The 16,666-nt window shown below is 36.6% G+C and overlaps 1 protein-coding gene across 1 annotated transcript in view; it reads right to left on the bottom strand.

The window, feature by feature from the left end:
* Positions 1-5,617: 5,617 nt before the first annotated feature.
* The window catches only part of znf292a (zinc finger protein 292a), a 58,022-nt gene continuing 46,973 nt past the window's right edge, over positions 5,618-16,666 (bottom strand). The window contains exons 6-8 of the mRNA XM_016251492.1: positions 16,433-16,569; positions 11,731-11,869; positions 5,618-11,643 (exon numbers count right to left, since the gene is read on the bottom strand). Of these exons, the coding sequence (XP_016106978.1) occupies positions 5,647-11,643; positions 11,731-11,869; positions 16,433-16,569 (6,273 nt within the window). The 3' untranslated portion in view covers positions 5,618-5,646. The remainder of the gene's footprint in view (positions 11,644-11,730; positions 11,870-16,432; positions 16,570-16,666) is intronic.

Raw genomic sequence — 16,666 nt, forward strand, 5'->3', positions numbered from 1 at the left:
AAATACAAATAAAAGGTGAACATTCATTTATTTGTGCTGTTTTTTCTCTCCCTAAAATATTATATGGTTTTATATGAGGTGTCAAGGCTTGTCAAATTCATTTTTCTTAAGTTTGTATGCACAGACATCTGTTGTGGGCGTTCTTGGCCGTTTTTATGAGGCTTTTTTAATAGTGTTCATATCGATATCGGAATTATATCGTATCGACCGAAATTAAAAAATATATCACGATTAATAAATATATCGTGATATAAATTTAGGCCATATCGTCCAGCCCTACGTCACTCTGGACTACAGTTCCCATCATCCATTGCACTGATTACACACACACAGCTGAATGCACTGATTACACACACACAGCTGAATCCAATCAGACACGCTTTATAAGCCCTGGACTTCCTTGTTCAGATCGCCGAGTATTGTTTGCGTTTATCGCTCTCTAAGTGGTAGCACTTTACGGAGCCAGTTTCCTGTCCTAGTTTTCGGAATCTAGCTTAGTCTTGTTTTACTGGTGTCTTGATTCCAGTCTGTTTATCTCATCCTGTCTGTCAGCTGCCTGCCCTGGAATTATTAGCCTGTCTTGGATTATACCTTTCGTCTTGCCGTTCGGACTGCGTTTGCACCTTGCCTGGACTATTGCTCATGTTGCCGGATTACCCCTCTTGTCAAGCCCTCTGGATACTGTTAGCCGCCGTTCGACCACGGTCACTTTGGATTACTCTTGTCTTGCCCTCGATATACCTGCGTGCCATTGTCTGACCCTTGCCTGTTTTGACCATGTTTAAGAATAAAGCTTTGCAAATGGATCTGCACGCTTCCGCTGTTCCCTCCGTAACACCTTAATTCTGCTTATTTAATTTCAGTATGTGTATATTCCTTTTTTCCCACATTTAATTCTTTCTCTATTCTTTTGTGTTCTATATGTTTGTATGTAAGCAGTGCTGGGTAGTAACTGATTTCATGTAATCTTGATTATGTAATCAGATTCCAAAAATGTAGTACTTAGATTGCAGAGGTGTAAAGTATTGGAGTAAATGTAATTAGTTACTATATTTTTGGATACTTTGTAGTTGTACTGAGTATCAAAGATATTAGCAACTTTCTACTTCACTACATTATTGTGTAGCATTTGGACCAATCAGACACACATTTGTTCATTAGATTTAACAAATCAATTATTCAGTAGATTACCAAATAATCACAGACCCCTCACCCAATAAACATACTGGGTGCCAGCATGTCTGGGAATGACCCCAAGCCCCTGGTTACCATGGCAACCAGGACCCCTCAGCCAGATCAGAAACTTTTACGACCTAAAGGTATGTAGAGAGAATCAACTCTTACACAAGTCTCTCTAAAACAGACACATAATGCCCATAAAAATGGACTCTTCTCTAATTAATTCATAGGAAAACCTTTCTGTGAATGAAAACACATCTCCTCAGGACATTGTGTATACCATTACTTTTCTTGTATATTGTCTTTTGAATTGTATACTGTTTTGTGTGTGTGTTATGATAAATCACTAGTTAATATAACCCCACCGATACCATGTTTGGTCTCTTTGAATTTGTCTTCTGATGATCTAAATGAGCGTTTATATATATAATTTTGCATCAACACCCAATCGAGTTCCATATGCAAATTACCATGCCTTCACACAAAGGGTCATAAAACTCCCCAGTATTTCCAACCTCCCGCTTGGAATTTCAGCCTTTCTCATTGGACAAGCCCATCCTGAGAGGCGTGAATCTACTCAGACCTTAAAAGGCTCACGCACAGTTCCGCCCATGGTTTTCTTCTGCTAAGTCTTCTGCTAAAACTTTCTGATTGCGGCCCGTGTGGAGAGCCTGAGCCAGTGTGGGCGTGCCTGGTGGGCTCCAACACATAGCCAGTCAGTCTAGCCAGCGGATCTGTTAGATTCTGAGAAGATGAGGATGTGAGCTAGCACCCCTCTAAGGACACCCTAAGTTCATGCCAGGCCTCGGCCTTGACTTTACATTCACCAAAGATCCTAGGATCTCAGCTGATGTCTCTCTTAGCTCTTTTTCACTTTCCACTGGGAAGAAACTCCCAATCACCATCGAGTCATAATATCTTTGGAGTTCATCACTCTTCAAACCCGGAAGAAGGTGATTGCGACTCCTACACCACCGAACCTCCAAACCATCAAGACTTTCATCCGAGACTGCATCCGTACGCTCGTTCCAGGCCAAGGCAATGCAAGTGACGTACATTTAACTAAATGAAACAGAGGTTCAGTATAAGCTGTAGACCCCGTTCTAAAACGGCACTGATGGTTTCACTCAGGTGGTTAACTGACTCTTTTCATAGCTTCATTCTCTGGTTTTTCCTGATGGCTTCATCCATCAAGCCTCATTTGCCTTTTCTCATATATGAGTGATTGTTTGTTTGTAAGACTAGTTTGTGTTAGTGTTTAGTTAATAAAACTATTGTGCACAAATTACATGAGTTTCTGATTCTGCCTTGCAAATGAATGAACTTTACGATTTTGATCCTTACTACATGCTCTAATGCATTAATACTGTATGAAAGTATTTTCTGTGACCACGGAAATATCCTTTCCTAGAGTTGATATGAACTTACACTAAATGTTTGCTGGACGAACAGATTGGTTGATGGGAATTTAATTCTGCTACAGTTACTACTGGCAGCTGATATAAATAATTGTAATTAATCATAATTAACTGTAATTATTTATATACATTTCCCTTTTGAGCTAATTTGCTACAATTGTATGAGTATCTGTACTTAACCCAATTACCAAGAAAAATTGGTTACACTTTATTTTAAGCTGTCCTTGTTACACATGCTACATGTACTTACTATTAAAATAACAATACATTGTGCATAATTATATGCAAGTAAACCTAAGCCAAACCCTAATCCTTACTCTAACCATATAGTAAGTACATGTTATTAATTAATATTACTCAGTACTTAAATGTATAATTAGACTGTAACAAGCACACCTTACAGAAAAATTGTACCAAGCTGGAAATTCTATGAATTCAAAAACACACTTTTACAGGAAAACAATGGTATATGGTGCAAAATATTACTGTATTTAGTTTTCAACATATATCTCACTGATGCTTCAAAGACTATCACAAGTCATGCAATTTTGACAAAACCTCATCTAGCTAGATAATATTATCTTGCAGAATGAAAATAAACGTGATTGCTCTCCTCACAAATCAACTCTTTCTTGTTTTTGTTACATGTTCTCTGTGCCTTGCCCTGGAATTTTAAGTCCTTCCTGTCTCCCGTGGTGTTTGTAGTCAGTTTGTGCTACAAAAAACGAAAAAGGAGCCGTTTTCTCATTTTTCTACTTTCAATATTAAATCAAAAAACTAATGATCGAATGATACACGGATTATGCACTCATCAAGTTGCAGGAGTGGTTTTCATTCTTTCTTGATAGTTAATCTTTTCAGGTTGAATATGTTATATATATATATATATATATATATATATATATATATGTATTGTATAAATTGTTGTGTACATTTTGTGAATATTTCAGCATTTGTAATATTCCAGATTTCTAAACTGCATCACTAATTAATCTACTTTTGGGGTAGTTCGATATTTTCTTTACACCTTACACCATTGTGTTTTTCTAACAACAAATACCAGGCAACCAGACAAATACTAGACAAATACAACAACTTACTGACTGGGTGTAGACGTTTCCTTATTTTGTTTAGAGGAGCTATATGTGACAATTTCATGTAATAATTATTTTTTTACTCCCAATGTGTGAACAGCTTGTAACGAAACCTAAAACACAAGATCTTCCCTGATTTCCTAGGTTGTTTATGAATGCTTGAAGGCTGTTTTTTATTTGAAGGATGTTTTTGCTGGGAAAATCAAAAGGATGTGACAGTTACGAGTGCTTCCAAGAGCCTCACTCCCATTCAGAGACACATGGAACAAATGCTTATGCAATGTACAAGTGCTTCCAAGAGCCTCACTCCCATTCAGTGACACATGGAACAAATGCTTATGCAATGTTCAGTTAATGCCAAAAAAGCTATTCTGTACTGCAAATGTGTCATACAAAGAAAAGAGATTAATTCAAACTATAGTCTCAGATAGCCAGATCTATATACAGGTGCATCTCAATAAATTAGAATGTCGTGGAAAAGTTCATTTATTTCAGTAATTCAACTCAAATTGTGAAACTTGTGTATTAAATAAATTCAATGCACACAGACTGAAGTAGTTTAAGTCTTTGGTTCTTTTAATTGTGATGATTTTGGCTCACATTTAACAAAAACCCACCAATTCACTATCTCAACAAATTAGAATATGGTGACATGCCAATCAGCTAATCAACTCAAAACACCTGCAAAGGTTTCCTGAGCCTTCAAAATGGTCTCTCAGTTTGGTTCACTAAGCTACACAATCATGGGGAAGACTGCTGATCAGACAGTTGTCCAGAAGACAATCATTGACACCCTTCACAAGGAGCCACAAACATTCATTGCCAAAGAAGCTGGCTGTTCACAGAGTTCATGTATACTCCCCTTTAAAAGCTACAGAAGATACTTGCATTTCCCACTAATCAAATAAAGGGTATATTATACCCAGATCATCCTGTTCAAAAACTTCACACCCCTCAGCTCTTAAATGCATCATGTTGCCTTTTTGAGCAACAGTAAAGGTCAAATGTCAACAAACACCGTTTCTCAGGAGCAGAGAAGAGACTGGCCTTGTTGAGGTCTTGTGTGGAGGGGATACTCAAGGTAGATTAGTAATCCTGATATCAGAGTAGCTGCATTCACATGTCTTCATGGATTCTGCCACTAAGTTTGATTTGTCTGTATTGTTTGTTGCTACAAGTCCATGCTTAGTACGCATATATTTGGTATTGTAAACTTCACACACACACAAAAAACTTTTCACTTGTAAATTCTTTCAACATCTTTATTTTTTCCCTCAGTTTGTACTTTGTCTTTCATTTCTGTGCTATATTGAATGTTCACACTGACACATTTCACCTCATTCTTGAACCTCAGAATTGCAAACACCACAATCACTAAGTAGTCATGTGGATGCCACAATTTACACTGAGCATTCAGTTTAATTAAATTGAATGTTAGGTGGAAGACAAGTACATTGACACACTAATGTTAAGTTAAAAATAAATACTTTAAAGAAAGAAAAAAAAGAATACAATCCCACAGGGATATATCATAACTTTTTCATCCTACACAATATTGTACATTATTAAAAATGTTTTCATCTAATTTTTATAAGATAATTTCAGAAATAGAAAATGGTATTTGAACACAACCATAATGGAACATCAAAATGTTAAATATTGTACAAAAGTTTTTTTTTCCTTTTTCTTTTAAAGCACTAATCAAAATCCATTAACATACAAGGTGTTGGAACTACTATAAATGCAAGAGTGTAACTGGATGTATCTGTCAGCAGCATGTGACACAGTATGTTGTCCTGAGAACAAGGCCTTGATTAATTTACACACACACACACACACACACACATATATATATATATATATATATATATATATATATATATATATATATATAACTATAACACATATATATATATATATATATATATATATATATATATATATATATATAACCATCAACTGTGCAGCCCCCTTTTCAGGATAACCAGAGGCTGCATATCTTGAAGTTGCCTTAGCAGAAGTTCAGAACAAGTGGATAGGTTTTCATACATAACAATTTTAACATTCTTCACAGTCTCAATCTTTAGTGGATTTCTGAAATTAACAATGCATTGGACTTGATCTCTCTCTTGGATGATTGGTTGAAGTGTTCGCTGTCGTTTCGTTGGATTGGATAGAGAGTCTTCATCGAACGTCAGGACGGATGTCTCAAACTCTGAAGGCTTATAAAGTTTTAGTGCAACTTCATTATCTACATGGTTCCCTTGAGAGTTAGAGGAGTTCAATATGGATCCTGAGACTTTCAGCATACATTTAACATGCTCACCAGAGCAGTTCCGAAGACTTTGTTTTCTCTCGACACTGATTTTGTTTCTACATTCTGACTTCCGTGGACGACCCCTTTTCCGTTTGATTACCGGCATGGTTGTGGAAGTGAAACCTTCATTAACTATAACCTCTGTTGCAGGCTCTGGGCCTACATCTTGAGAACTGACCTTTGAATTCTCAGTTTGATCTCTATCAAAGACTGTTTCCTCCATCTCAACATTTTTTGAGGTACTATCTGCTATGGGCATGTTGTTGCTTTTCTTGCAAAATATGAACTGGCTTTTCCGATCCTCAATGTACCGTTCTGTGAGACCGTGAGTGGTGTAATGTTTTATTATACTGTGCTCAGCACTCATTACTGAATCACAACTCTCAATCATGCACGGGTACTGTAAAGGAAGTCTTTCATTGCACATGGCAGATGCTTCATCGGTGGATTTAAGAGCAGGCTTTTCTATCGTCATCCAATGGTTTTGGGCCTTGTCCTCTCTCTTTTTTGAATTCTTCCTCTTCATTTTAATATTGTTATTTGCAATATTCTCTTTTCCATTGTTAGAACCTGCACTTAACTTTTTTGCTTGAACATCATCTCCAATCCCATTTTCTTGTTTCTCTTTCATAGTTTCAAAAGTAGCATCATGTTTCTTCATAAGATGTCGAAGAAGGTTTGACTTGGTTGTATATACCCGGTCACAACCTTCGAATTGACATCTAAATGTGAGGTCCACGCTCTCAAAGTCCCCATCTGCTGAAACCTTTATTGCTTTGTGATCATTTTTGATATGATCAATGTACTTCAAATGACACGTGAAGTGAGCAGAACATTTTGACTGGTCACACTGAAATGTGCCCACCTCAACACCGGATAACAATGCATTTGCCTTTTCCAATGTGCATCTGTGGAGTAAAAGATAGTGTTTCAACAAACTGGTAACTTTCGACACTACTTTTGAGCATTTGAGCACTTGGCATCTGTATTCCTGCACTTGGACAACTCCATCAGTTTCTTTAGCACTGTCTTTGTTATCACATTCTGATTGATGCATAGCCCTATAATGGAGGATAAGATTTTGTTGGATTGAAAAGGCAGCCACACATCCTTCATGCACGCATCGGTATGGCCGGTACATAATTTGTGCATCACTTGAATCACCAAAATCAATATTGTCTACTGGCATTTTAGCTTTCTCTTGAAGATCAACAATCACATTTGAATTTGTCTCAATTGGTCTGTTAGATTGTGGAGTTGCATATTCTGTTCTGTTGTCTGGAGCATTAATTGTGTCAAAGAGATACGGACTTCCACCACTCAGCTCTTGCATTGCAAATATACCTGGCTCATTTAATTCACGATTCTCTTCAGTCAGAGAGGGGCCTTCTAGTTTTACATTTGTGGCTGAAAACCCATCAAGATTTACTACACTTTTCTGTGACGCTTCCACAGTTCTGCAGGTGTCAGTGCTGGCAACTGTAAGGGAGTTTTGTGTGGAGCATTTCTTTTTTCTTTTGGCAACAATGCTGGCTTTTCCTTTAACATTTGAATCAACAGATATAACGGTAAAATTTTTATTGATTTGGGATTGAGACTGTTCTGATAAGGAGTCATTTCCCTGGTCGATGATAAGACTGGTATGCGCATTTTCTGACACATTTTCTGTTGATTTTCTGATCTTTCTATAACCAAGACCGATTTTCAAGCCAGACAATTCCTCTTTTGAAAAATGGTGGACATTTTTGTAGTGAATTTTAAGGCCTGTGGTTCTGGTAAATGCCTTAGAACATAGATGACAGTTGTAAGGAGCTAATTTGTCAGGGTTTTTCTTCATTTCATTTATCCTGTCCTCACTGTAATCATGTACACGGCTAAGGTGTTTAAATAAAGCTTCTTTTGTCATTGCTCCATAAACACAGTCTTCTTTACATCTAAAGGGCTTTAAAATACATTTCTGCTCGTTTTGTACAGAATCTTTAATTGTGTGACACTGATCATTTCTGGTGCCAGCTTCAGAGCTTAGATCATGCAGGTTATTGCTCTCAGATACACATTTGTCTTGACTGAGTAGATCAACTAAATCTAGACGTTGTAGTGCCCTTTCAATTTCTATGATTTTGCCATCTTCACCAGTACTTGCAGGGGCAAATTCAGCTTCAGATTTGATTTCTGTGACTATGTTTGTTACAGGTGGATGGAAGAAACTGTAATTTTTAGCCATTTCACAGTGGTCTTGAGAGGACAAATTAGTGTTCTGGACGCTGTCTGTGCTATGCACACTTGTTAAAGTGTTTCCGTTAAAGATATTTGATTCTGATGGTGCATAGATGCAGGATTTGTTATTGTGCTCATGTATGTCATTCGCAGGGAGAGGCATTTGTACTGTTGAAATATCAGGATCATTCAGAAAATCAAGAAATGATACTGGTAAATCAGCAGTAAGATCAATTTCATCTACAGGTTTGCACTGGGAACGTTTTGATAAATGACCTCCAAGTGACTTTGTGCTTGAAAACTCTCTATAGCACCTGCAGCAAATGACTTTCCCATCCTGTATTATGGCAGGCCATTTTGTTCTCTTAGATGATTTAATTTTTTTGGATTTCCCAGTTTCTCCAGAACCTGAAACGTTCTGGTCATCTGAAGGGATTCCTTCTGTTCCTTCCTGTGACACTTCATGATTACAAAAATCTTCTGGACTTTTCTCATCAGTCAGAGAGGCAGCACCAAAGAAATCTTCTGATGATTCCTTAAAATGAGGGGTTAAAAAATTCGACATACACTTGATATCTGATGAGAACAATGCATCAGTACTATCAGTGCTGATTTCTTTGTTTGTATTTGCCAATGAATGCACTGAAATAGGACTTGCCTCTGAAGGCAAAGTTGAAAAATATAAGCTGACATTCTGTGCAGACAAAGATCCTACTTGCAGCAAACCAGTGCTGATGGAAATATCATTGATTTGGTTTTGTCCAATTTGATTGAATCCAGGATTAACACTTGAGTCAACCTGTGACAAGTCACAAGTCTGATCGAAGTTAAGTGCATGTAGTACTCTAAGAGAGCTTGACACGTATTTTGAGGCTTCGTTCATCACACTGGAGGGTGTGGGAGCATTCACAGAATGGGGGATGATGTCGTTGTAAGATGAGGGAGGTGCGAAATCTAAGACTGTGTCAGAATGGTATGATGAGTTTGTGTGTTGGTTGTCAGATAAAATCATAGAGCGGTAGGGATCATGTACAGAAAAACCTGAATCCAAATTTTCCACTGAAGGTGTTTCCCATGTCTGAGTTATTGGTAACTGAATCAGAACTGCCTGGTTTGGTGATGTTGCACTGTTTTCAAGCTGAGAGCAAAACTTGGCACTTGTTGACTGCATACTATCGTGATTGGAAAAAGCAGAAGAAGGACTCTGAATCACTGAGTCCAGAAATGCAGTATGTTCAGTTTGTCTGGAACGGCTTGTCCATTTTGGTATCTGAGAACTAGCGGTTGTGTGCTCAGATGAAATTTTTTTTGCAGCAATTTCCGCAATCCGTTTGTACTTTTTTGACAGCTTCCACTCCTCAAAGGCCTCTGAATGAACATTTTTGACATGTCTAGATAAACTTTTTGAGGTGCTGTACTTCTGTGTACAGGTTTCGAATGGACACACATGAGTCAGACCTTCTTTTCTGTTGGCTTTTGTCACAGAGGGAGTTGACTTCAATGTTAAAGGCTCTAGCTGACTTTGTGGGAAAGAAAATAATTTCTTATCTTTCAAGAGTGTTTGAGTTTCACTGTCAGAATTTTTTACAGCATTTAAATATATTGAATCATTGCACATGATGGGAATCGGCTGCAGTTTTACATAGCAAGATTCAAGATGCAATTGCTTTGTTCTTTCAAGACAATGACATGTCTTAGATCCATCAGGCTGAATAGCATTAGTTTGGGAATCATTTTTGCTTACTGTCAACTGAGCTGTGTCCGATACAAGGTGCTTAGGCTGTTCTGTGGAATCTTGAGTGTTGTCTACTATGTTTTCAACTGTGCATGTAATTTCTACTGGGGTAGACTCTTGGGAAACCTCTTTATTTTGGCTTGGAGGCAACTCTAAGGCAGGACAAGTTGCAGCTGGTAATTCCAGTTGAGAAGGTGAGCCCACATCAGCAGCAGAGTGGCCCTGCTTTTTGTGTCCTTTCTGATGCAAATCTAGCTCAGACAGGGTGTAGAACACCTTGCCACAGTTATGACTTTTGCAGGAGAACGACATGTAGTGCTGCGCTTCATGATCATACAGCAAGTATGTCTCGATGAATATTCTCTCACAGTTTGGATATGCACACTGTGCCTTAAATTCAGCATGTTCTTTTCTGTGTATCAGAAGCTCAGCATGAGAGGAAAAGCTGCAGTTACATCCAAGCTGAATGCAAAAATATGGCTTCTCATCACAATGCATCTGTAAGTGATCATTAAGATGGATCACATTAACAAACTGACGGTGACAATATTGGCACAAAGGCTTCTGGCTCTGTATTTCAATGAAATGTGTTGCTTCCTGCTCATTTTTGTGGGCCTTAACATGTGCAACCAAATTCCTGAAGTACTTAAAAACTTTCTGACAGCTTTTAACAGGGCAGGAATAAAGCTTAGTGTTGTTAACATCACGAACAGGGTTGCCCTGTTTTGGGGATGATGATTTAATTTTACTTTTCACATTTGTGATCGGACTACCTTTTGAATCATATATATTATTGCAAATTGTCCCTTGGTTAACTTTTGCAGCAGTTTTGCTGTAGTGGTCTTCTTTGCTCAAAGTACTGCTAGCTGATGTTAACTTGGTGTCAGAACTGGGACGTTTCTTGCTCACACCCATAGCAGCAAGGCGCTCCTTACATGACTGTTTAACATGTGATGCCACATGAGGCTCTAGAATTGCTCGAGTTTCAAAAGTCTCAGTACATATTGGGCAACGGAAAATCCCATCTTGGACATGCTTCAATGCATGCTTCACAATTCTGTGTCCAAGGAACTCTTTGTCACACAAAACACAATACTGCATATAAGCTTGCCAATTGCGGAATCGAGCAGAAACGAATCCCCTCTCTCTCATCTTCTTCATTTCCCTTTTCGTCTTTCTTTCTGCTTCAACCTCACTGAGTTCATAAGTAGGACTATGGGTAAAATGCAGATGTTTAAAATATTTCTCATCAGGGTCATGGACTTCATTGTCTTCACTGTCAGTAAATTTGTTAGTAGACAATATAGCTGCTGCCTCCTGACCCATCAAAGCAAGGCATTGACGTTTTAGGGTTTTCCAGTCCCAGAACTCTGGATCGAAAGGCCACTTAGTCTTTAAGGCCAACAACAGTTCACAGCGTAGTGAGTTTAGAATCGGTGGATCATCCTGCTCAAGCTTTTGGTCGGGCTCATTAAAGACAGTCTCAACAGCATAATAAGAGTCCAAAGATGACTTTATCAGGAACTCCGTGAGTTGACAAGCCTGTTTTACTTCTAAGTCTAAAGGCAGCAAACAAGAGATTGTTTTGCAGATGGAGATATTACAGCCCTCGTTATCATTCACTCCTATTTTTAGTGCTTGAATGCACATTTCAATGCACACTGAAAGTCCACCTTTCTCAACCTGAGGAAACAAAAATGTCACTGTCACCTGAATGCCATTCCCTTGGTTTCCAAAACACATTGACATAAAAACAACAAAATTTCTAACCTCAGCCTGAATGACTTTGATGAGGAGCAGAATATGGTACACACTCCCAGAGAGGCGTGACACCAGTCTGCATTGCTCCAAAAAGGCCTGTTTTGATTCAAGCCGTATTAGAAGTTTACTCCAAAACAGTGTCAGCTCCCTGTAAGACGTACAATATAAAATGATAATCACAATTATTTTATTCAAAATTGTTCAGTTAATTTTATGCAAGCTCAAGAAAACTCCTATCAATCAAGCTGTCTACACTGCACAATAAATGTCTGATTAACACCGTGTCTATGTCTTGATGATTATAATGGGAACATTGGTGAGAGTGCAGTCAGTGAGTTCGCACAGTCATCCGGATGCTAAAAGAGCTTGTGCTGAACAAAACAAAATGATCTTCAGTGGGTTTCTTCCATGCTAGTGGACAAATCATAAAACTTATTTTTTAGTATCAGGTGATGTTTCTTCACCACTCATTACACAGTGTGTGCATAATTATTAAAGGGGTCCTATTATGCTCTTTTACAAAGTCTTGATTTTGTTTTGGGGGTGTACTAGAACAGGCTCTCATACTAGGTTGTTCAAAAAACATATTATTTTTCACATATTTTACATTATTACAACACCTCTCTCCCCAGTCTGGCATGAACGGCTCGAATTGTTCCTGTATCAAATGAAAGCCCGCCTTCTGAAATACGAAATGTGTTGTGATTGGTTAGCTGGGTGTGTTGTGATTGGCGCCTGGTCGGGAAATGTCATGCCCCTTACCATAGCCGCCTGCGAGCTTCAGTGTAAATATTGCATCAATATCAAATCAATTTGAGCGCAATTTAAACCCGGATGATTGTAACCACTCTAAGTTCATCTGCCTTGGGAAAGCTAGCATGTCTCCATCTTAGTGATAACACTCGTTGCCTTCTCTAGTGCAGCTCAATCAGGTCTCATCCCATTCGTCGATATTTGTGATATCACAAATCCCGGAAAATATGCGTTGTAGTCCAAACGAGTCATTCGTTGTAATTTTTGAAAAGTGATTTCTGTTAAATAAAATATCTCCTTTTGAAGTGGACTTTGAACTTTGTAACTTTACAGATCTTTTTTATGCTCAAACAGCAACATTACATACTAACTAAAGTTGAAAAAGCATAATAGGACCCCTTTAAGCAAGTCAATATTCTGATCATAGATATTTTCCAAGCACATTTTACCAAATGTACCAAATTCCAAACCACACCAATCCTGATTTCTATTAAGATTTCATTTGATAATTTATAGGTTATAATTAATTGTATGGTGAAAAACTAGAGAAATTACAAAATTAAGGCACAAACATCATTTAATTAAATGCTCACTGGGTCAGCAGGCACAGAAAAAAAAAGGTTGAGAAGAACAGTCATATTATCTCAACGAGTCATTCGTTGTAATTTTTGAAAAGTGATTTCTGTTAAATAAAATATCTCCTTTTGAAGTGGACTTTGAACTTTGTAACTTTACAGATCTTTTTTATGCTCAAACAGCAACATTACAGACTAACTAAAGTTGAAAAAGCATAATAGGACCCCTTTAAGCAAGTCAATATTCTGATCATAGATATTTTCCAAGCACATTTTACCAAATGTACCAAATTCCAAACCACACCAATCCTGATTTCTATTAAGATTGCATTTGATAATTTATAGGTTATAATTAATTGTATGGTGAAAAACTAGAGAAATTACAAAATTAAGGCACAAACATCATTTAATTAAATGCTCACTGGGTCAGCAGGCACAGAAAAAAAAAGGTTGAGAAGAACAGTCATATTATCTCTAAAATTAAGAATTAAGGCAAAGAATTAAGTGCAAAATCACCAGAAACTTTAATCTCCAGTTCCATTATTTTCATTAATAAAATACATTAAAACATTAATTAATGAAGACATCACTAGCAAGTTAAAACCAGTAACACGCTTGCCCGGAAGTTTCTAATGATTCTGAAGACCCTGATTAGCTGGTTCAGATGTGTATAATTAGGGTTGGAACTCTACAGGGCAAGAATTAATGCTGGTTCATCAAAATAAACATCAACTAAAGTGCATCACTACATATCATCCATAAATAAGTGTTAATTTGTCAGACATTTTTTATTTAGTCTTAGTCTTTTAAATTAGTCTTAGTCCTGGGGCCCGTTTCAGTAAGAAGGTTCAACCAACTCTGAGTTGACTTACCCTGAGATGGAAAACTCTGCGTTTTTAGGTTCAGAACAGCTTAATTGAGTTAGTTCAATCAACTCTTAATAGGTTGACTCTGAGTTTTATGATTCACCATGGCAACAGCACCTGACAAAAAGACATCTGCATACTTCTGAGTCAATATGTAACTTTAATTCTTAATCACTGTTATAATATCAAAGGTAAAAACTGGCAGAATGGTAAGTTATTGAACTAATATTAATTTTCATGGTATCCCACAACCAAAAGAAAAAAAAATAATAAAAAGCAGCTAAACATGGAGTATAAAACTTCAATCAGGTAAAGCTTTAAGCATGAAAGGTTCATGAGTGTAGGCTACGTGAATTTACAAACATTTGACATATTAAATAAATATAATTCAGTGTCTATTTTAATGTGCAGTACCTTTTTAGTCTAATGCTCTTTTCACATAATTAAATGTTCTCTAATCCAAACTGTTGCATTTCATAATTAATGAAATTAACATTTGTCTGACTTCTACTCAGCCAACAACAAGAAGGCTCACAAAATAATGAAGAACAGATGAAGAGGAGATGGTCACAATACCAAGTATTGGAAGAATATTAAATTCCAACAGGAAAAAGAATAACTGTTGCTTTTGTATTTGTAGGAAATAAAGATGACCAAATAAATTAAACAGCTGTGGTGGTGGTTATACCTCAAACTACCCTTCCATCTGCATCCTTCCATTCCATACAGTTATCAGCTTCATTTTTGATGGGTTTGTGGCTCAGAAAACTACACAAATATTATAATAAAGAGCATGAGAGCGAGACACACTTTCCTTACCGCTCTGCATACAGCGGCCTTACTAATGTATTTGGCATCTTTGATGTTATATAGAAAACTACCATTTAAAAATGGTAAAGCTCAAATAAATATGCATGTGGATATGGCAAAAAAAAATAAAATCCTCTACCTATGTAAATGTCACAATACCAAGTATTGGAAGAATATTAAATTCCAACGGGAAAAAGAATAACTGTTGCTTTTGTATTTGTAGGAAATAAAGATGACCAAATAAATTAAAAACAGCTGTGGTGGTGGTTATACCTCAAACTACCCTTCCATCTGCATCCTTCCATTCCATACAGTTATCAGCTTAATTTTTGATGGGTTTGTGGCTCAGAAAACTACACAAATATTATAATAAAGAGCATGAGAGCGAGACACACTTTCCTTACCGCTCTGCATACAGCGGCCTTACTAATGTATTTGGCATCTTTGATGTTATATAGAAAACTACCATTTAAAAATGGTAAAGCTCAAATAAATATGCATGTGGATATGGCAAAAAAAAATAAAATCCTCTACCTATGTAAATGTAACTCCCCACGAATTAATGCAGTCTCCTCATCTACAGGATTCTATATAAAAGGACATGCCGTTTTTGTCACTTTCAGTGTCTGCATGATGAAAATATAGGCAAAACATGCTTTTATTACTTAGTCCTTTTTTTGTATTTTACTTAGTATTTTATCTTGTTGTTTCCAGTCAAAAATCTAAAGATTCTTAAATCAAGATGCATTTTCTACATAAGAAAATTGACATAAGTTATTTAGTCTTTTAAGTGTATTTTTCTTATTTTGCAAATTATCTGTCAATGGGGTAAGAAAAATTATCTTGTTTCCATTTGTATTAAGATTTTTTTCTTATTTTTCTTGTTTTAAGTAAAATGCACTTAATTTAGATTCCAAAATACTCACTAAGAAAAAGCAGTTTTGCAACGTGAATGAATGAATGAGGTATTTAAACATCGCTTACGCTTTAAAAAGTGGGAGGAGACCAAAATAAACTCTGGGTTTAACCAAGAAAAACTGCTCCCAACCAGGTTAGGTTCACAGAGTAAGTTACCATGGTAACTGACTCTGGGTATAAGTTACCTTTCTTTCAGAAATGGGCTTGACTTACCCTGCTTTCTCTGGTCTGACATAACTCCCATTTCAGGGTTAACATAACATATGAGTTTTCACTTAAACTCCTTTCTGAAACGGGCCTCTGGTGTCAAATGAGATCTTGGTTTTTTTAGTTATCATATTTAGTTAACCTTGTCCTTGTCCTGTTTTTGTTTAGTCAAGTTTCAGTCTACTAAATGTCTGAGCATTTTAGTCTAGTTTTAGTGAATGAAAATGTCAATTTTTTTGTCATGCTGTATAATAGTTAAACTGATATTTTTATAATTTTTTTATTCAAAATTATAAATTATTGTATACACTCTTAACAGAAATTAATAAGATTAATATAATTTGAAATGTGTAAATGTGCTTTGAAGAAATATATAATCAGAATATTGACTTTTAAATAATTATGCGTGCACTGTAGTGTGCCACTATAAATACAAAAGAAGTATATGAATTTAATGAAAAATGTAATGAAAAATGATGTGTTAATCGTAGCAGGCGAAATCACAATCACAATTACTTTTACATTATTAGTGCAGCTCTATGTACAGTGACTGAAAATTTTGAGTGAGAACAAGGGGCTTACCAGGCACAATAAGCATCGCCACTGAGAAGCTGACGCTTGAAAAATGCTGTACAAAGACTGAGAGCTCCCTTCTCATCTTCCTCAGACTCTAAATTACAAATCATGTCCAGAGCCTCTTTGCAGTCTACCTCCTTTATCTGCCAAACAGAATGGAGAGAATTTAAGTTATAATTTAGGTGTGTGTATTTTATATGTATATGTATATATATATATATATATATATATACACACACA

Source organism: Sinocyclocheilus grahami, unplaced genomic scaffold, assembly GCF_001515645.1.
Source record: "Sinocyclocheilus grahami isolate Dianchi unplaced genomic scaffold, SAMN03320097.WGS_v1.1 scaffold1048.1, whole genome shotgun sequence".
NCBI classification, from domain to species: domain Eukaryota; kingdom Metazoa; phylum Chordata; class Actinopteri; order Cypriniformes; family Cyprinidae; genus Sinocyclocheilus; species Sinocyclocheilus grahami.